Source organism: Momordica charantia, assembly GCF_013281855.1.
Source record: "Momordica charantia cultivar OHB3-1 chromosome 1 unlocalized genomic scaffold, Mcharantia_2.0 BLBB01000001.1, whole genome shotgun sequence".
Lineage (NCBI taxonomy): Eukaryota > Viridiplantae > Streptophyta > Magnoliopsida > Cucurbitales > Cucurbitaceae > Momordica > Momordica charantia.
The window spans coordinates 22984998-23007686 of record NW_028275157.1 but is presented as its reverse complement, the minus strand read 5'-3'; the positions used below and the strand labels follow the sequence as shown (position 1 = coordinate 23007686).

At 34.7% G+C, this 22689-nt stretch overlaps 3 protein-coding genes across 3 annotated transcripts; all 3 read right to left on the bottom strand.

Annotated features, from left to right (window-relative positions):
• Window positions 1–943: 943 nt before the first annotated feature.
• AG (K-box region and MADS-box transcription factor family protein) lies at window positions 944–7745 on the bottom strand. The gene is made up of 9 exons (XM_022286371.2): window positions 7566–7745; window positions 7020–7265; window positions 4725–4806; window positions 3002–3063; window positions 2812–2911; window positions 2664–2705; window positions 1606–1647; window positions 1359–1521; window positions 944–1264 (listed from the first exon to the last, which is right to left on the bottom strand). The coding sequence occupies exons 2-8, from the start codon at window positions 7223–7225 to the stop codon at window positions 1360–1362; spliced, it is 696 nt and encodes a 231-aa protein (XP_022142063.1). The 5' UTR covers window positions 7226–7265; window positions 7566–7745; the 3' UTR covers window positions 944–1264; window position 1359.
• A 5594-nt stretch (window positions 7746–13339) lies between these two features.
• Window positions 13340–18866, bottom strand: LOC111012399 (serine/threonine-protein kinase 12). Its single transcript, XM_022286541.2, has 12 exons — window positions 18183–18866; window positions 17714–17788; window positions 17532–17627; window positions 17041–17126; window positions 16841–16961; window positions 16650–16729; window positions 15927–15989; window positions 15659–15765; window positions 15342–15427; window positions 14546–14667; window positions 14008–14119; window positions 13340–13740 (listed from the first exon to the last, which is right to left on the bottom strand). Exons 1-12 carry the CDS (start codon window positions 18501–18503, stop codon window positions 13633–13635), a joined length of 1377 nt encoding a protein of 458 aa, XP_022142233.1. The 5' UTR covers window positions 18504–18866; the 3' UTR covers window positions 13340–13632.
• Window positions 18867–20324: 1458 nt separating this feature from the next.
• On the bottom strand, window positions 20325–22176 carry LOC111012510 (cyclic phosphodiesterase). Its single transcript, XM_022286681.2, has 3 exons — window positions 21681–22176; window positions 21550–21604; window positions 20325–20693 (listed from the first exon to the last, which is right to left on the bottom strand). Exons 1-3 carry the CDS (start codon window positions 21984–21986, stop codon window positions 20488–20490), a joined length of 567 nt encoding a protein of 188 aa, XP_022142373.1. The 5' UTR covers window positions 21987–22176; the 3' UTR covers window positions 20325–20487.
• Between the last annotated feature and the right edge of the window lie 513 nt (window positions 22177–22689).

The window sequence follows — 22689 nt, the reverse complement described above, 5'->3', positions numbered from 1 at the left end:
ATTATTACAAGTATTTGATTATTCTAATACAACGGCCAATAAAGATGAGCTTCCTTATATGACGGACATATATATATATATAGTATAATATGTAGGAGTGAGGCTAAACTCATGACCTTTTGGTCAGAGATAGGTACCTTTAATATTCATAGGTTCCTAAATCATTATTGATCCTATTTTTAGGACCAGATGCTTGTTTGAACGTTTTGGGTTTTGATAAGATATTAATATTCATGATTAAGTTTCATGTCAAAACCAATTGACAATGAGAGGAGTAGCCGATGTCTATTATAAACCATTGTTAGGTCCCCTTTTATTTTCAACGTGGTTTTCTAACATACTCTGGTATGTTTCTCTCTTTTTATGCTTGTCAAAATATAAAACACTGCTATCGAAACTCTTATTTATATCATTTTCATCACAATACACTCAGACCAAGATTTAAATCATTCTCTTTTCTCTTCTTTGTAACTCAACATGACTAATCTAACAAACTAAAAAGTTTATCTTTTAGTCACTCTCTCATTTCTCTTTAGTAAGCCATTATGAAATATCCCTCTTGATGTTCTACTTCTACCATTTTTTATTATTTTTATTATTTTTATATTTTCAAGCTAAAAGTACAATCAAAAGCTCTCGATCGAATCATTCTCTTTTATCAAGCCATTATGATACATGGAGTTAAGGGACACAATTGCTTCCCACTTAGTTTATCGTAAATTCAAAAAGTAAATATAAAATAATAAATATTGAGTAGTTTTTTCTATTTTTCCCTCCAAAGCTAAGAATATAAAATTTTGCCCCTTTCTCACAAAATTCCCAGCTCTACCCCTGAAACCAACTGATTGAAAAGTTTCTATCTTTAATTCCTGCCCATCTTCTCTTTAAGCAGCAATTATGTAATAGTAGAAGCAGAAGATGTGAAGAAAAAAACCAGAGAAAGTTGAGACAGTAAAAGCAACAAGACAAAGTGTGAAAGAGTATGTTAGTTGTTTGTGTCACAGACAAAGACATAAATATAACACACAGAAAGGTTATTAATGGTGTTTGGATAATGCATGCAAGACAACAACATTATATATATATATATATATAAATTTATATATTAAGAAGTCTTTTTGAGTCCAGAAGCTAAGACTTTGTTTAGGCATAGATGAGAATTGAGATGGTCTCCAACTTCCATAAGCACCTTTCAATCAGCAGATGAGGCACTCCTTATAATCCACCAACAACCACACACAGCTTCAAACCATATTATTATTAACTGCAACCAAATGTTTGGTCAGTGTTTTGGTTAGAAAGAGAGATAGAATTTAGAGTATGGCTTCATTATGTAAACTGTAAGATAGATCAGAAACCTTAAACTAATTGAAGAGCCATGTTGTCTTGGCGTGGATACTGATGATTATTATTATGTTGTAAGCCGTTCACTTGGAAGAAGTCCCTTGGATCGTACGGATGAGATTGCATCAGCTCGAAATCTCCCCCTATCATGCTGGCATTTCTTTCACTCTCGGCTATCTGCATCCATATTTCTATAAACTCAATATTTCTCATTAAGAAACACAGAGAGGAAGAGGAAGAGAAAGAGAGAGATAGAGGGACCTTGGCTCGAAGCAGCTGATTGTTGTTGTGCAAATCAATTTCCTGTAAAGACCACATTTTTTCATGTCATTCTATAAATATTATCCTTTTTAGTACTTTTGCAACCAAGACTTCAAAGGACTAATCTTTTCTTCAAGTTATAGGAAAATCAATGGAACCCGGATTGGAAAATTGAACTTTCATACAACATATTGGGAAAGTTGTCCCATTTTTATCACAAAATTACTCTAAATTAGCTGTGACCAGACGTTGTAGTTGAGAAGAAGTTCATTCGAGAAAAAAAAAATGAAGGAATGCAAAAGGGTCAGCAAAAATATGCCCTGAACATATGAAGGGCCTACGAGAAAATTACAAACACCTAAAAAATGAACCAAATCGATCCTTGACCTAATAAACAAGAAAGAGCTCCAATCTGGGGAGAGGAAAAAAAAAGGGTTAGATTCTGATTCATAAAGTCCTCCATTTATTGTTTTGACGCTTATTTGTTCTTGGTGCTCTTTCTCTCCATACTCATTCACGTTGGTGCATGTTCTTATCAGCCACACAAGAATTTGCACTCGCAGTTTCCCTTTTGTTTTGCTTCAAATTGATCATCAGTTTTGCTAAAAGATTAGGTTAAACTGTAGACTGAAATAGATGTTCTTCGTGCTCTTGAAATTTAAGTTGCCTCAAATACTGGTTGTAGTTTGAATTCTTCAAATGACTTTCCAACTCAGACCCTTCATCATTCGATGCACAGAATTTCAATTTTCAATACCAATGCTTCACTTTCCTTCTATTCACACACACACACACACACATATATATCTAAGAAATTTCTACTTCCTCTTAAAAAATTAAATAAACGAAAAATGGCCTAGTAGTTTACTCTTTAAAAAGAAATTAGATGTATTAGTTTTTTCTCTCCAAATTCAAATACCCAAATGCAGTAAAAGGTTATATATGTTTCAAAAGAAAAGACCACAACAGAAAACATATATAATGCGTTCATATTAGAAAACATGCAAAAGAAGCACTTCCCAAAAGGATGAGTATCAAATTAGGATTTGCAAGCTTACCCTTTTCCGCATATACTCAATTTCAGCAAAGAGGAGCTCATTCTGGAAGAGAGAGAGAAAGGGCAAAAAGACATTGTTAACTTATTAAGTTGCGTGTTATACTTAAACTAACAAAAGATACATATGAAAAACGAGGATGAAAACCAACCTTTTTGGACCTAATTCTGCTAATTCCTTTCTCTAATTTACTCTCCAGGCTTTTCAGATCTTTTACACTCAAAGAACTTAGGGACTCACCCAGCATGTTCCTGGAATCAACATTCGTTAGAAGATGATGTTTTTGAAGTTGGAAATGATCATGGAATGGAATTGGATTATATTAGATTCCTTTAAGATACCTGTTTGAGTTCTGCAAATTACCAATCTGGACTCGAAGTTTGGCAGCTTCTTGCTGATAAAACTGGCATGTAATTCAATAGTAAGCAACATATCATAATTCAATCATAATAAGTTGGTTACCAAAATAAAAAAGCTGGACCCAGTTTGAGGGATACAAAGTTGGTTTTTGTACGTTTTTTGGGACTGGAATCTCAATAAAAAAGATACCTATTAAGGAAAAAGCCAAAAGCTTAAAGGATTCTTGTGGCTAGTATTTTATGGTCTAAACCATATGGTTCATTAGGGAATAAGTAGTTAGGGTTAGGTTATTAAAATTTGTGGTTATTTGGTGGGATAAAGAAAGGAATTTTAGCTAATCAGAATTCATTATCAGCTTCATGGAAAGCATATATGCAAAATATGCATCTACTGCACTGATAATTGCTTGGTGTCTAATTGATGTCAGTGATCAAAAGGGTAAGATAAAATGTGCATGCCCTAAGATTAGTATTTTTGTAGTTTTATTTTTCTATTTAAAGTTAGATTCGAACTTATGATATTTTGGTCGAAAACATAGGACTTAACCGCTATTTAAAATTACTCTTAATATATTTCTCATGATAATTAGCTAGATTAGTCCAAATACTTTTAAAAAGAACTCAAGCAGTTTTTTTTATTCAAAAGTATTTAGGGAACTTATAAAAAAAGTGTTCAACTTGAAAACAATATCTAAGAAGTCATTTCAAACATTTAAAACTAATAAGAAATTTATATGTAATTGTCTCAATCATTCCTATCCGACTTATAGTATGTTTTGGATGATTTTTTAGGATAGCGTTTTTAGGTAAAACATCTTTTAAAGATGTATTTAGTGCCCTAAAAATACTTTAAATTTTTACTAGAATCATAAAAAACTCTAGTAAGATTCCAAAAGCTTTTTTCGGTTAGTTTAATTTAAAAGTACCTTTTACCTTTTAAAAACCTATAACAAACAACCTCTAGATTTCTTGTGCTAGGAATTTTCATAAAACCAATGTTGCTTAATTTCCAAATTTCCATCAGTTTAGTTGAAGACAATCTCTTAGACCTCTGGAAGTATTTAGAACAAGTCGCTCTTGTGTATGTGAATAAGAAACAATCTTAGAGAAATGTAATAAACCTGCACAAAGAAAATGTGTGGGCTAGGGTCCCAATTAGCCAAATTAAAGCTCACACAAAAAATTGAATACAGAAATGGAACCCCTACATGAATAGATAATTACAATTTTGTTTTGGTTTTCTGTTTTTAAAAATTTAGCTTAGAAACCCTCTTTCCACCCATGTTTTTCTTTAATTGGTTATCTACTTTTTGATAACATTTCCAAAACTTACCAAAATTTGAAAACTAAAGAAAACCAGTTTTTAAGGAAGGTGAAAAAACATATACCAAGTAAATAGTGAGAAATCAAACAAGACCTTAATATAAACGTGCACTGAATTTCAAATTCATAAAAAGTTTCAAGTTTCCATTCGTTATAAATGAAGCTCAAGAATTTCACTAATCGTTCCTGCATATTTTAGTTGACCACCCATTATCAGTATATAATCAGTCAATTCTTCTTCTTGAATAACCATTTCCTTTGGACTCAATTGTTTGACATATTATGTCTTTGCCTTGTAAAATTTATCCCTTTTTCCCAAACTATTAAGTTACACTCATATTAACCATTCCTCTCTCTACATTAACTAGAAATTGAATTATACCTGAGTGTTAGCTTCAGAAGTAGATCCAGTGTTGGAGGAATCTGAGGAGGCCTTCTTGTATCTATCAATTGTTGCCTTCACACTGCCATTAATCATATTATAATCCAAGTTAACACCAAATCACAGTGATTACATAAGACTAATTAATCATGCGTCTTGATTGAACTATATATATATATATATATATATATATATATATAAAAGGACGGCATTGAAACATGTTTTTGATTCTCAAAATGGGACATCTCTTTTAACTGTCACATTAACCCAACTATCTCAGTTAACTGAATCCTATACGAAACCCCACAAAAAGCAAAGTGAATGATAGAAATCACTTCAAAGGGTCAGTGGTTTCTCAATGGATGTGATGGAATCTAAAGTAAAGGAAAAATAGTTCCCAGATTTTAAATATCCATGTTTTCTTTACCGATGCACTGATATGATACCTTAATTTCGTCGAGCCGGTGATTGGCTGTCTGAACCATGCTGGCAGAGATCACGCATTATGATTGGCTTAATCCAATCGAGGGTTAAGGATTTGCCAAGTGTCATACACACATTTGTACATTGGATAATCTGCTTAGTTACACCCTCTTATCCACCTCGATTCAACACAAAACCAATTTTTTGTTCTTAAAAAACAAGAATGGCGGTGAAAGCCTTCTGTCTCAAACTCTGTGTACTTCTCAGCCGTCCATTTCTATCAGTGATAGCAGGAGCTGTCCTATTAAGATAAATGCTCTAGCTCTCCCATTTGCTCTACCAGTTTCCGTACCCTATCTTCTCTCTCTCTCTAAAAAAAACACTTTTATTCGTATCCCCTGTTGATTTCTTCTTACTTTGTTCTTCAAGTCTCTTCTCTTGTTAAAAGAGAGGAAAGAAAGAGATTTTGGTACATGGGTATCAGAGAGAGAGAGAGATCTATGGTTTTAAAAGAAAATTGCTGGGGAGACTTGAAATCGAATTGAATCTGAAGTAAGAAAATAAAATGGAACCCATTTTAGAAATCACGACAGAACCCTTTTGTCAGAGAGGCTGAAAACTGGAAAAATCTTGTGTGACGTGACCAAAGATTCTTGAAGCCCTAGACGAAAAGGCACAACCAAACCCTAAACCAGACCAATCCCATTTCCCAAACAATGGAGACAAAGATAAAACTTGTGTAAAGTTTCTGACTTGCTATTGGCTGGGTTTGATTTTGGTGGAAAAGCTACGCCCTTTCTCTTCTTCCATTTTATTTTTTATTTTTCCCCCTTTCCCCCACCTTTCCAACAGAGTTTTAATCAGGGTTTTGTTTTCTTTTTAGAGTTTAATCAGAAAGTTACCTCTTAATATAATATTCCAGACTATTAACCTTGATGGATTAATTAATATTTTGAAAAATGAAGAAGAGGTATGGAATTTTTACATTCTAGTTTTGAAGGAAACCCCAATGGGGTAGTTAGTTCCATTCCATCTTGACTTTGGGTGATTGGTTGGAAAAGGGTGTTTTATCATGTTTCAAGGAAACCCACAAGTTCTTTTGTTTCTTTTTCCCTTCTTTTGTTTGAAACCCTAGTAAGCTTATTGTATATGGTCTTTTCTTTTGACAAGTTTTGAAACTGTACTTTTTTCTTTCTTAATGTCCAACTGACGTTTCTATTAAGGAAATGTCAAGGAGATGAACGGGATTGGACTAATGAAAGAAAGAGAGAGAGAGAGAGCGCTTTGTGGTTGGGACTTCCTTCATTTCAGAAATGACATATAGAGAGAGAGAGAGCAATGGAAGTAAAAGGAAAGAAATAGAAACTTTAAACAATGGAGGAAGAGGTAAAGAAGCTGATCTCAGAACACCTGCATAATTTTACCAAAACCCTTACTTCTTTCCACCTTCCAAATAACCATTCCTTAATATGCCCTATCTTTCCATCTGTTACACCAGATCTATGTATCCACCATACCAAGAACCAGAAAACTCATCAATTATAGAAAAAACAAAAACAAAATCAGAAAGAAAAAACCCCCAAAGCTCATACAAGTTAAAAGCAGCTGAGGGAGGAAGGGAAAATAGAGGAAATTTTAATTGCATAGAAAGAACACAATCTTCCAGAATCATTAGGTTCTTAACACAACCCAGATTCCCAAAATCTTGGCCCTCCACAAAAAACCTAGAGCTGAAAAGTTCCCACACCCAAATCAGCAACACAAATTTGGGGACACAAAAAATCAATCACAGAAAGAACCATTAGAACAAAACAGTATAAAAGTAGACATTGGAAATGAAACAAATAGCCTTAATAGTGTTGTGTGGTTTACCTATTGTTAGCATACTCATAAAGGCGGCCACGGCTGGAGAAAACGATGAGAGCAACCTCAGCATCACATAGAACAGAAAGTTCATAAGCCTTTTTGAGCAGCCCATTGCGTCTCTTACAGAAAGTGACTTGACGATTGGTTGTATTTTCGATCCTCTTAATCTCAATCTTCCCCCTCCCCATCTTCCTCTGAGGTGAATCTGACATCCTTTCTTCTTGATTCTGGAACCCTTTATTTGCTACTAACCTAAATCAAATCCAAACAGAGATCAGCTATCAATCAAAACCCAAATCTTCATTTTTCATTTTTCATTTTCCCCTCTACTGTTGATCCCCAAAAGAGGTGGAACAAAAGAGAAGATATGTAGAGAAAGATGGGACCAAAAATCTGCTCTCCCAGTCTCCTTTTTATGGATTTTCAGGTGAAGGAGCAGCATAATCAAGAGCTGAATCTAAGCTTTCTTTTACGAGACATACAGATTTGAGACACTGAAAATAGTGCTCATGGATTGAGATTTTTGGTCCTACTATACTTTGATTCACTAACCTGTTGAGGAAAAGAGCTGGTTGGAGGAGGAACTTTTAGGACAGCCAAGAAAAAGGCGGTTTGCTGTCTTTAATGAAACCTCTCTACACACAGCTTCAAGTCTGAAAGATTAGGGGAGGGAGGAGAAGAGGGAAATGGAAGGAAGGTAGCTAAAAGGTGAGTGTATTTATAAAAGTAAAGAAAATGACCCTTTATCAGTTATAGAGAGGATTATTTAACAAATCATTCTACTTATAACTTAATCCAGTTCAAACTTTTTAGCTGTAAACTTTTGTTATTGTATATTTGATAATGGGGCTTTTCCAGAAACAAATTCTTTTTTATTTTATAAGAGTAAACGATGCAGCAATAGAGAAGGTTAAAGATGTAAGAATCCATTATATTAAAAAATCTTTCCTTTTCCCTTAATCATTCTTGTGAGTGGTGACTGTTAAGGTTTGGGCATTCTTCTTAATTCTCTAGCTCTTTCTACAGAGAGAGAGGAAAAGGACTTATTAATGGGGTTGACAGGGATGTTGGAATAAGTTGCATTATTGGGATTGATGCTAAAATTCTTTACAAAGATTAGAGAATAAAAACACAGACAATAACAAAAATCAAGGATAATGACATATAGCTTTTATTATATAGAGAGCATTCTTTATCATCTCACAATGATCTTCCAAACTAATACTCTCTCTAGACCTCATTTACATTCATGAATCACAATAATCATTGAAACCCAAATATAGTGTTCTTGATCATATGTATATGTTCAAATACCTTTTGAAGTGTTTTTGAAATGTTTAAACAGAGTGATAATATTGTTGAAGTTATTGATCAGTGTGCTTTAATAAAGGTAAAAAAAAAGAGTGACATGTGATATGACAAACTAACCCAACTCCTCCATATCCATTTCTTTGCAATGGCAATAATAGAAGCATCCTCAGCCCCATACCATACATCAAAAAAAGTTTCCATTTTCTTGTATGCTGAGGGGCCATACATTTTTTATTTTTGTAAGCTCCCATCCTCCATTACTAAATGCCAACCCCTTCTTGTTTTCTTTCTTTTCTCTCATATTGTCACTCGACATTTAAAACTTGGTGCGTTTTCATTTCGTATGGTCCGATAACGATGATTCGACCTGGTAAAGAAGTTCAACTTAACTTTTTTCGAATACTCAACTCAATTGGATGACAACACAGTAATGACAAGTCACTCGAGTGATGGTGGTTCCAATATCATTAGAGATTGCCAAGATTGTTCAACCCATTAAAAAAAAAGAAGAAGAAGAAGAAGCATCCATAAAAATAGATGGAGAAACATGGATGATGGATTTGCCTCAGCATCCAATTGGCCAATCTCACACGAAAGGTTCTTATTAGTCCTGTGGACAATGGCTGAACAAATCACAATGCTCCTGGGAAACTTGGGATATATATATATATTTTTTTAACTTCAATAGTTGAAGCATATAAATGTAGTTTAGAAGTTTAATACTTCTTAGGCTCGTTTGGCAATGTTCCTATTTTTTGTTTCTCGTTTTCAATTATATTAAGAAATCTAAGTATTTTGCAATTATGTTTCTGGTTTCTCTTTGGAGTACATCCTCAAAATTGTATAAGAAATTTTGGAAACAACTAAAACAAGTTTCTTATTTCTTGTTTCCATTTCTAATTTGTTCCAAAACATAAATAAAAAAATTGTTAGATCATACTTGACTTCATGGACGTTGGAGCCATACAATTCCTTTTTTTCTTTTTAAGATACCGAACTATTTCATTTACAAAAGTATGTGAGAAACATACAAAGATACAAGGAGGTTAGATAAATGCACTCCAATTGAGAGAAATGGTAGAGATATTGTAATTACAAAAGAGGTTGGATTTGGAGGACCAAGATGAAGCTAAGACCTTTATGTCTTCCCAGAGGAGAGAAGATGACTTAGGCATCAGCAAATTGGTCAGTTGTTCCTCCCAACCAAATGGACCATAATATCGTAATTACAATTCATTTTTATTTATTAAAAATGAAGAAATAAAAACAAGAAACGCAATTTTACCGAACATCTCTTAATTTTTTGTCCACTCCCTCATTATGCAGATATGGTATCTATTATGTATCCAGAGAAACAGAGTTGGGATTATTTAATCAAGATTCATTAATTTGGTTTTCGAGCTCATTTGCTTCAATCATTTGGCCTAATCCTATTCATAGATTATTGTTCTTTGATGATATTTTTTAATCAAATTTCGTTTATTAGTCATTATATTCTTAAACTATTTTTAGAAGAATGGTTGGACCAAAATGTTATATAAAAATAGAAGTATGGTTTAAGCTATTGATTTTCCAGATTTAATGAATGAACTGTAAACAAATATAAATATATAAAAAAATTAAATTAAATGTTCTGACATTTAAATTGTAACCATTTCTTTATATAATATTAGATGGAAATTTGAATTTATGGACTTTGAAATTAGGTATACTAAATCTTTGATTAACTCAACCATGCTTAATATAATTTTGAACGGTTTGGAGTTAATTAACCACTCAAGAAAATCAAATGAATGTCCAAGTTGATTTTTAAGGTTATGTATGTTTTTGCTTTTTATTTTTTATTTAAAAGTTAAAGTTTTTTTTCCTACAAATTTTTTTTGTTTTATTTTTTAAATTTCATTAAAAAAAAACTTTTCTCGATTTGGTTAAATTATACAAAATTCCTCTTAATTATGAGGTTGGTTTCAATTATATCCTCAACCTTTAAAGTTGTTTATTAATTTTTTTCGTTAGAAAGAAAATGAAAATATGACATGCAATAAAGTTGTAAAAAGTGTCATATACATGGGCACAAGTAGTTTCAATTATGCTCTTAAACTTTTGAATAAGTATCAATTATACTTATACCTCATTATTCCTTCTTCCTTCCAAAAGAAAAAAAAAATCATCATTATCTCAAAAGTTTCATTTGAACTTATAATCTTAAAATTGTTTCAAAACAATCATTTCAGTAACTTCCCCATTAAAAGGAAGACAAATATGTGACATTAAGATGAGTTGTAAAATAATAGAAGTTACACATGAGCACAAATGGTCGTCAATTGAATTTTAGTCATATTCAAAATGGTGCCGATTAGGGAGATAAGTAGATTATATTAAATCATTAATGAATCCAAGTTTTGAAATTGAGAAACTACCATAAATTACATACATGGTCTAGTTTCTAATTCGAGTATGAAAAAAAAGGGAAATGAAATTAAAATTAGGAAGAAAAAAAGAGAGATATATTGGTTGTTTGAAGACTAGAAAATCATCTCCTTTTTTCTACCCACAACCACAAGGAAGGACCATTTTGAGATGGAACACTAATGATTTTTTTTCGATAGAGAGAGAGAAGAAATGCAATAATACAGAGTTCCTTTTTAATGAAAGTTCCCCATATCAAGGATCACCTCACAAAATTTCTTCTCTCTCTCTCTCTCTCTCTCTCTCTCTCTCTCTCTCTCTCTCTCTCTCTCTCTCTCTCTCTCTCTCTCTCTCTCTCTCATCAGTTTGGTTAAGTCAAGATCAAGACCTAAATTACAGCAGACAAACAATCCCAAGAATTTCACTTATCATTCATTCCATTTAAACTTTGCTCTTAATCAAAACTCAGCTTCAATTGCTTACCAAAAACAGATATTTCATCATATTTTTCAAGTCTTAATTTTGTGTTCAAACAATTGGAAGTTGGAACTCTCTCTCTCTCTCTCTCTCTAAATTTGCAATTAGAAACAAGTACAATGGGAAAAGGCCAATGTGTTTTATATATTCTCTTGAAATGGGACCACAAAACTCAAAAAGTAGTGTGAATTTGTACTTAATTTCTCAAAAGATGCTGTGGTGAAGGGCATTGAAACTCCATAAATGCCATATCCCGTACCTATACATTTCAACCTTCCCCTCTTCAAAATTTTCCTAATCTCTGCATCAAACCAACTTAATTTCTTCAGCTAACTCAGCTTAACTTCACCTTTACTTCCAACACAAATCAATAAATAACCTCTCAATTGAAAGAGGCTCCTACCCTACGCCTATCACAAATCGACATTTGAAGCGCTTTTCTAGCGTATTCTTAATAAACTAGCATTTTGTATTATGGATGTAGGTGGGTCCGTTTTTGCAACCAAAATGGCCGTATAGTTCAACATGTAGTGGCTCGTAGCCCATCCCCTATCGGTCCTACCTCCACGCCGCTGCCAGATCTTCCCAAGGAAAAAAGGTGTTCTATAAACTTCACACTCAGCTGCCTCAATCTCCAGGCTTTGCCATATGTATGAAATCAACCTCTCACTATACCAATTACTAAGTACGGCACTTCACATTCAACATTCAATTTGGTTTCTTTTCTTCTTATCTCTATCTGTGACTTCAACAAAAACTCCATAATTAGCAGTTGAGTGTGAGAAGGGATAGAGAAGAGCAAACAAAGCATTAATAACACACAAGGCAGTTCTGCTCGACTGACATACTTTTTTCTGCAAAGCTTCCTTTCCAGCATGCTGAGCTCTATACCTGAATAAGTTGCACCTCTCCTTTGCAAAAGGAACATAAAATTGGCAGTGCTTTTATACCTTAACGAGAATATGTTTCAAAGAAAAGCATATGGTGAAGCCGCTGTGTAATATTTGGCTTTCAAGCCACATAAACAGAGCACACCTTCTTGCTAAAGCTTTCACTGAAAATTTGTCCAATAGAAAAATCTGACCAATTTGTTGTAAATTGGAGATTTTGATGGAGGTTGCTTGGCCTGTTGCAATCAAAGAGACATGTAATGAGAATAATAACTAGCTTTTCATATTTTTCTTCAATGTTGAATATTGGTCTAAAAGTGTGCTCTTGTTTTCTATTTTCTCATTGTCTGATGAAATTTTAGTTGTCTCTTTTCAAGGAAGATTTCCTGAAGGTGGCCATAAAAAAATTGTTATAAAGTTGTGGTCAGGTAATTCTACAAATCGAGACATTACACAGTGCTATTGCCTTCAAAACGTTGACCATCAAAACTGTTAAAGTATAATATAAAAGAAAAAAAGGCATTGCTTGGGAGACTAATAAATTAAAAGGTACGAAATTTCTAAAGGCCATGTGATGAAGAAGCTAACCAGAAAATCTGATTTCCCACGTGTCTCTGATACGGTTGCTTGGCCCGGAAATGGAGATTTTAAGGAATGGATGTTCTTAAGATGCAACAACCAGTCTTTTCAATCTAAAAGAATTGGGATTTTCCAATTTGCCAAAATGAGCTATTGACAACCAATTCTCCAACTTCAAATTCAACCCCAGAATATCTCTGATTGGAGGCTTTGCAACCCACAAAGAAAAAATCTTTGCTTCTTATGTCAGCAATTTAGTTTTCCCATTTTTTTTTTTTTACCACAAGATCAGATTTGAAATTGAAACTTACAATTTGGTACTTTCCTGCCACATGTACCTATACCTTTGTCAAACTTTTCCAATTTGATGACTCAGATTGGCAAAAGTTGGTATTGGTATCTCCTGGATGTGCACATTAAGAGAATCAACTTCAAACAGTAATCAAAATGGATATTTCTATATCTTGTTTGTACCAACTATCCAATCTGAAGGACCATAATTTCTGCAAATCTTAATATCCGATAAGTGGAGAATGAAGGAAATTGCCACTTCGAGTGTACAAGAATTCTCTGAATTAGTCATTATCTTCACATCCACAGGTTTCCTGAAAAACAATAACTTTTAGAAAGAATGAAGCAATCTTTTTTTAATCAACAAAGTTGGAAGATATTTGGGTGTTTCATTTAACCAACCATGATCCTGCAGTACAGACTACAGCCACAACTTGAAGGTTCTGGTTTCACAATTCCTGAATTTGAGACTCATTCAAAACTCAAAAGTAGTACTTAATAAACAATGGTGCACGTGTTTATCATCCCAGAAACCGGAACCAATTTTGAAATCAATGACAATTGATGCAATTAGGACACTGACAAAAAAGTTACTTCTGACAAATAAGTTTATCACACGAAGCTGGGAAGGTAAACACAGTGTGGGACCGAAATCTGACTAATTATATACTACTGGCAGAAGAATGTGTTGATAGACTGAAACTGCTTCGACGGGAACGATCTTTCTTCAACATGGCCTCAATATTTTGGAAGCATTTCAATGGCCTGACCTGTATGTATTATGTTGAAGCCAATAAACCTTCAGAATATTTCCATATTCGGTCCAATAAAAAATGCTAAAAGAACACCTCTGAATTATGCAAGTAGGATAGAATAACTAATGAATCTTGGACAATCTTCGTGTAGAAAATGACCAGAAAGATAGTGCCACGTGAACAAGTATATGGCTTATCTTCCTTATGGATGTACATATCATCTTGTGCACTAAAACAATGCTAGGGAACGGAGCCGAGGAAAGCAGAGAGGCAATGAGTTACCTTCCAGCGCCTCTTATGACCGAATCTGTTGTAAATGAATTCCAGCTGTGATATTATCTGCCTAAATGTTGGTCTCATAGCTGGCATCTCATTCCAGCATTCTTCAATTAGCCTGCAACCAAATTATTTTCCATTGAACAATATGAATATGTGGATTGATGAAGAATTGATTCGACTCTGAAGGCAATTTGCAAGTGAGAAGAATCGTGAAATAATTCTCTAGGCAACAAAAACAGTTCCAAATTTCCAATGCATGATAGCTGGGAGAACCAGCCTCGCTCAAGTGCATATTACCATTATATAAAACAGAACTTCCAAAATTTAAACAAGTAAAAAAAGGGAAATTAAAATCCTGACTAATTCTGACCGATAAGAAACACATGTACAAAAATTATCCACTAAAAGTCAAAAACCCAAGCCCAAGGGCTTCTCAAGTACGCCCCTAATTTTTTAATTTTAAAATAAAATAAGAAACAAATTGGATATTTACCATTGCGCATAACAAATTAGAATTGACATACTTGGGTAGATGACTTACTCTTTGAGTCCATTTTCATAACGTTTAAGTGGTGCTCTAAATGGTGGACGTTCTCCTGCTGCATACAATTTAGGAACTTCACTATCTGGCGTGTCAGCAAATGGAGGACGACCTTCAATCATCTGAATTATATCCAATCACTAATATCAATGTTCAAACTTTCGAAGATAGAGAGAGACTTACTTAAAAGACTGTCTATGTTTCAGATGATTTATATGCTCAAGCATATTGTTCCCTTAAATCCCATTAATGTAGATTATTATTCTCAGAACCAGAGAACTACACGTCAATAGTGAAATAAAAGCATGGATGATACATTTATCTATAATGTGCAAGCATGTAACGCATACAAAACGGTTAAGGAGAGAGAGAACTGTAGCATAAAATTTCAGAAATCAACTGCATATGGCACTATAAAGGAGACAAAACCAAACCAATACAGGTGCAATCGGTAGCCTTTTCTTTTTAAACCTTTCTTGGTCATTATGTTTCATAAATAAATCAAAGAACTGTTTCTCCAAAGAAGAATCTCTCTCATTGCATAAGAGCACAATGGTGCCACGCAATCAACCTTCATGAGGTGTGGCAATGTTATGCAGTTTCTGAACTAGAAAGCCATTATTCATGTCAACGTCTTTCTAAATCATTGAATGCTGCATCAACAAAGATGCTGCCATTCTCTAAAATTAAATAAACTGAGCTTACAAACATGTGCAACCACAATATACAGAGTTTTAGAAAATCATTTGCCTACTAATACATAAAACAAAATACAATTCAAAAGAGGAACATGTACCTCTTGTAGAATCAAAGCAAATGAAAATACGTCCACCTTGGTATCATACTTTTCATTTTTGAAAACCTCCGGAGCCTCATACCTTCCTGTAAATAAAAATAACACACCTGAGTTCCAAGCAATATATATCACGTGTCATTAGACTTCACAAGAATTAAAGGTTGCTGCATCAGTAGGGCAACATATGAAGAGTTATTTATACCAATAAATCGTATATTCCATTTAAAAGGAAAAATAAAAAACTGTGTTGTTGTGTTGTTTATGGACAAAAACAAAAAGTTGTAGATAATATCATAATTCATGACAAAAGAACTCACGAGAAGTCTCTGAACAAGCCGAAGGTCTATCTTCTTTAACTGTCAATAATTTGCTTACTCCAAAATCTGCTACTTTCAGGTGGTCAGAATCATCCCTCAGAATATTTCTGAAATCTTGATCAAAGCAATATTAAGAACTGTCATCGGTTTCAGAAATTTGGTGAAAGAATTGTATTCTCAAGTTCTACAAAGAATGCTATGTGTAATCCACGCTTGTAGGAATGCACAGAATTTTCAGGTAAAAGATCTGTGGTATAAGAAAGCTTACGAAGGCTCAAGATCACGATGAATAATTGGTGCCGGCTTGTTCTCGTGTAAATAATTCATCCCCCTGATTTTTTTCCCCAAAGCAGATGGAAAATTGAATTTAGAGCAATGACTACTGGATACAAGGATCGTATCTTAAATAGCAAGAAGTTTTACAATAGGAATTGTGGGATGCATAAAGAGTGAATCCATCCACCAATCACTATTGACGAGAACTTTACAGATTATCTATAAAATGGTTAATAACTTGGTTTCACATGATTTATTAAGTTGAAAGTCCCGTCAACAGCTCAACCCAATTCTCGTTAATCAAGTGTTCTGATTGCTTTATTTCCAAGGCTGCTTCATAATGGTACTAAGTTTTACTAACAACTCCCACGAGAGGACATGAAGCCCAAATAAAGCTAAAACCTAGCATGTAAAAACTTCTAAGAAACCATGATGACCTAAGAAACCATGATGACTCTTTTTTCTGTTCTTTTACTATTATACTTCAAAGAAATCAGTTTTTTTTTTCATTAGATCCGAAGTTAGAAATAGATATCACCTTTACATAGTTTATTAGCTCTAGAGATGAAAAAATAGATTGCAATATAATGTCCCACTTCAATAAAACTTGACTAATAACGGAAACTGCATTTCTAAATAATAATTATGTATAGCAGCCCAAATTAAGTTCTAAAAGATTAGAACAAGTAAAAACTCCTTAAATTGAGAGACAGACCTTGCAATATCAAGGGCAAGTCTCACAACAGTCACTGTTTTTATTGCTCCTTTTCTTTTCAATAATGCTCCAAGATCTCCCTGTAACAAAAACAGCACATTACAAAATTCAGTCAAGGTTCCAATTTAAATTTATCAATCTCTGAATTAAGTATATCTCTCTATTTTTCCACATTGAATGATTGGAAAAACCTTAGGCAAATATTCTGTGACGATCATCATCGGGCAACTTTGAGTAACAGCACCTAGAAACTGGACAACATTGGGGTGTCGTATTTTCTGAAGCAATGCAAGTTCATCCCTGAAAGCCCTCCTGTACAAAAAAACTGGTCTAAGTGCCATAAAAGCTACAAAAAGATGTGAAGACCAAATAGGGAGATTTAAGGACCCACACTTTATCCTCATCAGTGAACAGGTCTTCTCCAAGCTCTTTCACAGCTACCTCAGTTCCACGCCAAGATGCTACTCGGAATGTTCCCTAGAAGTGTTTCCAATATGCAAATGACTAAATGTTTGAAGGCAGAAGATGGAAATAATAGAACCTAGTTAATAAAACAGTCTAAGATAACTCTAGCTACTGTGACAGACAAATTAGCATAATGAAAATGTTGAATCGAACACGTAAAATTACACTTTACCACGACTTGGAATACTGTGGTTCCAAAACAAAAATTCCACAAAATATGAACGAGGCATGGCAACTGGCAAGTTATATTTCATTGATATACAAGAAACTAATTCTGAGTATCTCTTGTCCATCCGATGATATATGACAAATAGAAAGACAAAACATAAAATCAAAAATAAATTTGGAAAGAAATGAATTTTCACCATTATTTTATTTTCTTCCATTTTCATTAAATACAAGCACATGGGATTTTACCTTGGAAATGTTCACACTGTTGGTAAAATCAAGTTCCTCGGGATCAATTTCATAATCTGGCACTTCACGGGCATTCTTGACGAGCATGGGGGCCACCTGAATTGGACCATTACCTTTCCCAATCAATCAGAATTCACCAAAATTGTGATCAATCATACAAAGTTATGAATTTGTGATCATACCAGAGGCTCTGCACCATGCTTCTCCAAAAGTTTGATCACATCGTGGTTTTTGTAATGTACAGCATCCCTAAGAGGCTGTTAAGGAGGCAGTAGACAATTTAACATGGTACGTATGTTGTCACGAACATTTTGAATATTTAACATTGTATTGCATCAGAAAAGGTAAAACGCAAACAGAGATCAGATCCTGTCCCATATCACCAACTTCCCAGCAACAGATTTTACAAAGTCCATTATGTTTGATGTTACGTCAATACATGTATGAACTTCAATCCACGTGATCGCATAATTGGCCGGACTTGGGATTGGAATTGGAATTGGGCTGGAGTAGAAGTGGAACTACTTTTTCGTGCAGTTCTTTACATGCAATGCTAAATTTAGAAAGGCAGAGAGAGAATACGACATTTTCGATTTCGAAGACATTAGTAATGGAAATTTAGGAGAGAGGCAGAGCAATGTTGTTAGTTACCGTGCTCCCCCAGCGATCCTTGGAGTCAACTTCAGCGCCACGCTCCAGCAACAAAGCAACAACGTCGGCGAATCCCTGGCAAGCAGCAATATGCAGAGCCGTCCGGTCATCGATATAATGGAAATTAACATCAACTCCCGAATCCAACAGTTCCTTAATTCCTTCCAAATCGCCCTCATTGGCTAAATACATCAGCCTCACCCTCGGATCTATCCCCTCCTCAGTTTCGTGCTCCTTGACGAGCTCCACCAAATCATCAAGGTGGCCATCCGGCGCCAGGGACGACTGTTTACCCAACTTATACCTCACCGGACTCTTCATTTGCCCAAATAAACAGCGGAGGATGTCAGAATCAGAACCAAAAGAATGAAACAGGAGTTTGTCCGGGAATGTGGATTGGAATCGAAAGGAAAGGTTTAGGAGGGTGAAGTTAAACCCTACTGTATCAAAAACCTGACCCCAATTGGTCGCTGGATCTGAAGATGCTTCACTGTAATTGTAAATTGAAATTCTGGAGAATCAAAGGGGGGCTATTAGAAAACTGAATAATTAACGAGAAAATGTGAGAGGATCTTGAGGAAACTGGGTGGGCCTGGCGATAATGATGAGGACTGACCACTACTTTGTCTCCTGAGTTCTGAGTTCTAATATGGAAGTTTTAACACGCGCTCGCTAGAAGCGCGTGGATAGGATGCAGCGGATGTCGCTGTGGAGTGGAGTGCTAGTGCTCGTAATTTGAGAAATGGCGATTGCCGTTGAAATTGGTAAAAGGATTTTTTGCCTTTCTTGTATGCTTTCTTTCCGTCCATTACACTCTTATTTCTGCTAAATAAATTGCACTCTTATTTAGAAAAGATTGTTTTTTAGTCCAAAATGTGAAGTTCTACCTTAGAATTTACCATTTTTCTTTGTTGTCAAAAATGTTTCAATCAATTGAATTAGATATTGTTATCAAAGTCAGAGTCTTTCTTTTATTCATTTATCTAAGCTCAACCATGTAAAAAAGATTTGTGGGCTCATAGTTCAAATCTTATTTCCACATGTGCTAAACAATAAAAACGTAAAGAAGATTTGAATCTTACACGTAATATAACATCTTAACTAATTGAATTACATTTAGATGGTTAAATCTAATTCATGTTGTTTTATTATTCTTATATCAATGATTAATAAATACACGTTAAAATGAGTATAGGTCAGCGATAATTGGCATATATCATCATCCAATAACAAGTTGTGAGTTCGATCTCTTACCCCACATGTTGTACTCGGAAAAAAATTATTAATAAATATATAATTAATTCTTTGAAATAGTATTAATTAAATTAATGTTAGCCCTCTGTACTATGGGGATACAAAGGTGGATCCCTATCCTACTACTAATGAGCTTTTTTTTAAGAGTATTACATTGTAAGCAAAGGAAACATATTCAAATTCCAAATTAACAGCATTCAAGTTATTGGCTGACTTCGAGACGTCGAAAATTGACCTAGTTGGTTCCCCTTTACTATGTCAGCTTGGGCCAACCGATGGATCAATAGGTTCTGTCGGTCAAATCAGATTTTGTAGCAGTTTTTTTTTTTTTTTTTTTGTGGGGACACCGGTGCCAAAATCATGGGCAGGCTTTTGTGCGAAATGAATAAGAAAAAGACGTAGAGGCCTGGGGAATCAACGATTCGAGAGACGGGAAAAAGAATAATGAAGAAGGTGAAGAAGAAGAATGAGGTGGATGAATGAGTGGAGAATGAAAAAAACGAATAAAGATTAAAAAAGATCATTAAATGCTAGCGGGTTTTCAAGGGTTTAAATTTTTAAAAAAATAAAACATAAATGATTGTTCGAACTGACCGACCAACTAGTCAGTTATGTAATTAAAAAACTCTCCAATCAAATCTTTCATCAAGCCGATCTTTGGTCGATTTTGGTCAATCTGAAAAATTGGTCAATCAGATAAATTTTTCAGAGTTATTTGCCCACTCCTACTTAGCACCCACGTGGGTGAATGGGAAGGAAGGGAACACAAATTTATTTGTCAAACTTCATGTTACAAACTTGTTTTCTACCAAACAAAAGAGATTCATAACAACCTAATTACCAAGCTTCCAGACGTGGCCTTCAATCCCTTAGATCTAAAAAACAATGTTATTTTTCCAATATCAACAACAGGTTGGGCTAACTTTTATTTTCATCAGTTAACAAGTCTACAGGAGTAGAAACATTGTCGAAAAGACGATAAACCAAGTAACAGGACACTCTTAAAAGGGACAAACAAAAACAAAAACAAAAACAGAAACAGAATCGGAAGCTAACTTAAACGAAGATTGTATTCAGTAATTTTCTCCCAGGACTCTAGAGTTTCATCTTCGGTGTCTGTTTTGTACAATGCAAGTCGGGTAACTGGGAAGCTCAGGCCAGTAATCCCTTCATCCAATTTGTCCGCTATATCTTTCACCTTCGTCTTTTCTTCATCTGTTAAGTGCGCATACAGTAGGCTCAAATGCGGCATGTAGGCTGATACAGAGATCACATTCATATTATTAGTTTAGCTAACACTTCATTATTCTATTTCTTTATATAAACAAACCATAGTTCTTTGTTCTATTCTTTTCCATCAGATCATTTCAGCGATTTACACAAGGTTGCAACAGTAGCCAATCTCGAATGGATGTTAATTTGTTTGTAAATAAATGATGTAAAACAAGAAGATCAGAAGGTACATTAATTCAACGTCTAAACTGGACAACACACACTAACAAAAGTAATGTTTTCACGTTTATTTCTGATAACTCAACTCAACTCCTTAGACCATTTTGGAGATACTTGCCAATCAACATGCTTGTCAAGTCGTAATATCCGGATGCTTGTGCTATAAAATTAGTCAGGTACCTAGAATCGAATGTGATGGTAAGGACAACAGTATCCAAAGATACTTGTCTACTTTAAACATAATCCCCCCAACTTTGCTTTTTGGTGGTTCACCAAAAAGACTTCATATCAATAGAGATAATTGTCATCACCTATATAACATAGATCCTTCCATTCTCTACCCAATTGAAACTTTGTTTGTTTACAATCCTCACGATCCCAACAATCCTCCCCTAAAATAAAGTGTCATTTGTATCTCGCCTCGAATCAGATATAACCCTCACGGAGATGATAATTGTCCTTCGACCACTCCCTTCCCTAACAAATGTAACTTTGTTTGCACCCTTAAAACCCCAAGGTATGATACATGATTAGATTTAACAACCAACAAGCTATATTGTCTCTGATAAAGTTGTATATTCTAACATTGAAGAAGATAATGCATCGAATTTGAATAAAACATATCAAAACAAAAAACACAAATGAATACAAGATAGCTTACGGGTAGAGTTCTTATAACCAAAAATTCTGCAGCAGTGTGAACTAATATCCACGACCTGGAAATAGAAGGGCAGTGAGAGAAGAATCAAACAGATAACAGAAAGATGAAGGGAGGAGGGGAAGCAGATGCACCTCAGGCGTAGGACGAATTAGGAGAAAAACGCACTGGTAGAAGAAGGTTCCAGTGGCCACATGATCGACGGTGGCTTGATAAGCCTTACGCCCCTCGCAAGCGGTGCGGAATTTGATGAGGGCGTCGTCTCGGGTGAGAGGGATTGCCCCAACGACGGTGATGTGTGGCTCGAATTGGGGCCCCCTGAACTCGGATCTGAGGCCGCTCATCAGAGTCTCGATTCTGACAGCCACATCTTCTGGAGGAAGAGCCCACACAGAATACACGTTCTTCTGCTCTTCAGATTGTTCGGTTGGGTTCGCCATCAGAGCCGGAGCAGATCAGAAGAGAAGCCGAAAATGCAACGGAGTGATAAAGTTGGGGTTCGATTTCTGTTTGATAAAGCAATTGGCGTTGACCAAACCGTTGTGAGAATTTTGGGGAGGTTTTGATTTCGAGGACGATGACGATGGCAGTAGCAGTGATTGTTTGTGACTTGAGGAAGGGGAAAAAAACACTTGGTCGACATGTCGTTCTGGATGGATATTTGTTAAGTTGCTTCGGTTACGGGCTTATGGTCACGTGTACTCAGGAAAAAGGGGGAAATTTTGGCACTCGATCCCATCCCACCGGCATTGCCAATGCATACGGGTAATTGAGGGGATTCAACTCTATTCCTATCGAATAAAAGTATATGCTTTTCCTTTTCTTAAAGAAAAAAAAGGCGTGAGCCGTGAAAGATTAATTGATTAAATAATATAGTAAATTAACTATTTGGTAAATTTTATTGAGCTATTTCAAAAATAGCATCAAATTAAATGTGTATATATTTAAATATGGTAGGTTAGAGGCTATTTATTGTTTGTCAACATGAACTTAGCTCAATAATAAATGTACATGATTTAATTCAGTAGTAAATCGTCACATATATATGATCAAATATGATCATGAGTTATATATATATGATCAGATCATGAGTTAGAGAGATCACCTGTCATCGCCTGCCAACATGAACTTAGCTCTTAGCTC

Excerpts from the sequence above, each read along its gene's own strand:
- LOC111012399 (XM_022286541.2), bottom strand. The coding sequence starts at position 18,503 with ATGAAGAGTCCGGTGAGGTATAAGTTGGGTAAACAGTCGTCCCTGGCG. Across the intron at positions 17,789-18,182 it reads AGGATCGCTGGGGGAGCACG|CCTCTTAGGGATGCTGTACA; the intron begins GTAACTAACAAC and ends CCTCCTTAACAG. Across the intron at positions 15,766-15,926 it reads CATCGTGATCTTGAGCCTTC|AAATATTCTGAGGGATGATT; the intron begins GTAAGCTTTCTT and ends TCAAGATTTCAG.
- LOC111012510 (XM_022286681.2), bottom strand. The coding sequence starts at position 21,986 with ATGGCGAACCCAACCGAACAATCTGAAGAGCAGAAGAACGTGTATTCT. Across the intron at positions 21,605-21,680 it reads TAATTCGTCCTACGCCTGAG|GTCGTGGATATTAGTTCACA; the intron begins GTGCATCTGCTT and ends TTCTATTTCCAG. Across the intron at positions 20,694-21,549 it reads TGGTTATAAGAACTCTACCC|CCTACATGCCGCATTTGAGC; the intron begins GTAAGCTATCTT and ends TCTCTGTATCAG.
- AG (XM_022286371.2), bottom strand. The coding sequence starts at position 7,225 with ATGTCAGATTCACCTCAGAGGAAGATGGGGAGGGGGAAGATTGAGATT. Across the intron at positions 4,807-7,019 it reads TATGAGTATGCTAACAATAG|TGTGAAGGCAACAATTGATA; the intron begins GTAAACCACACA and ends GATTAATGGCAG. Across the intron at positions 3,064-4,724 it reads CTTCTGAAGCTAACACTCAG|TTTTATCAGCAAGAAGCTGC; the intron begins GTATAATTCAAT and ends ATTACATGCCAG.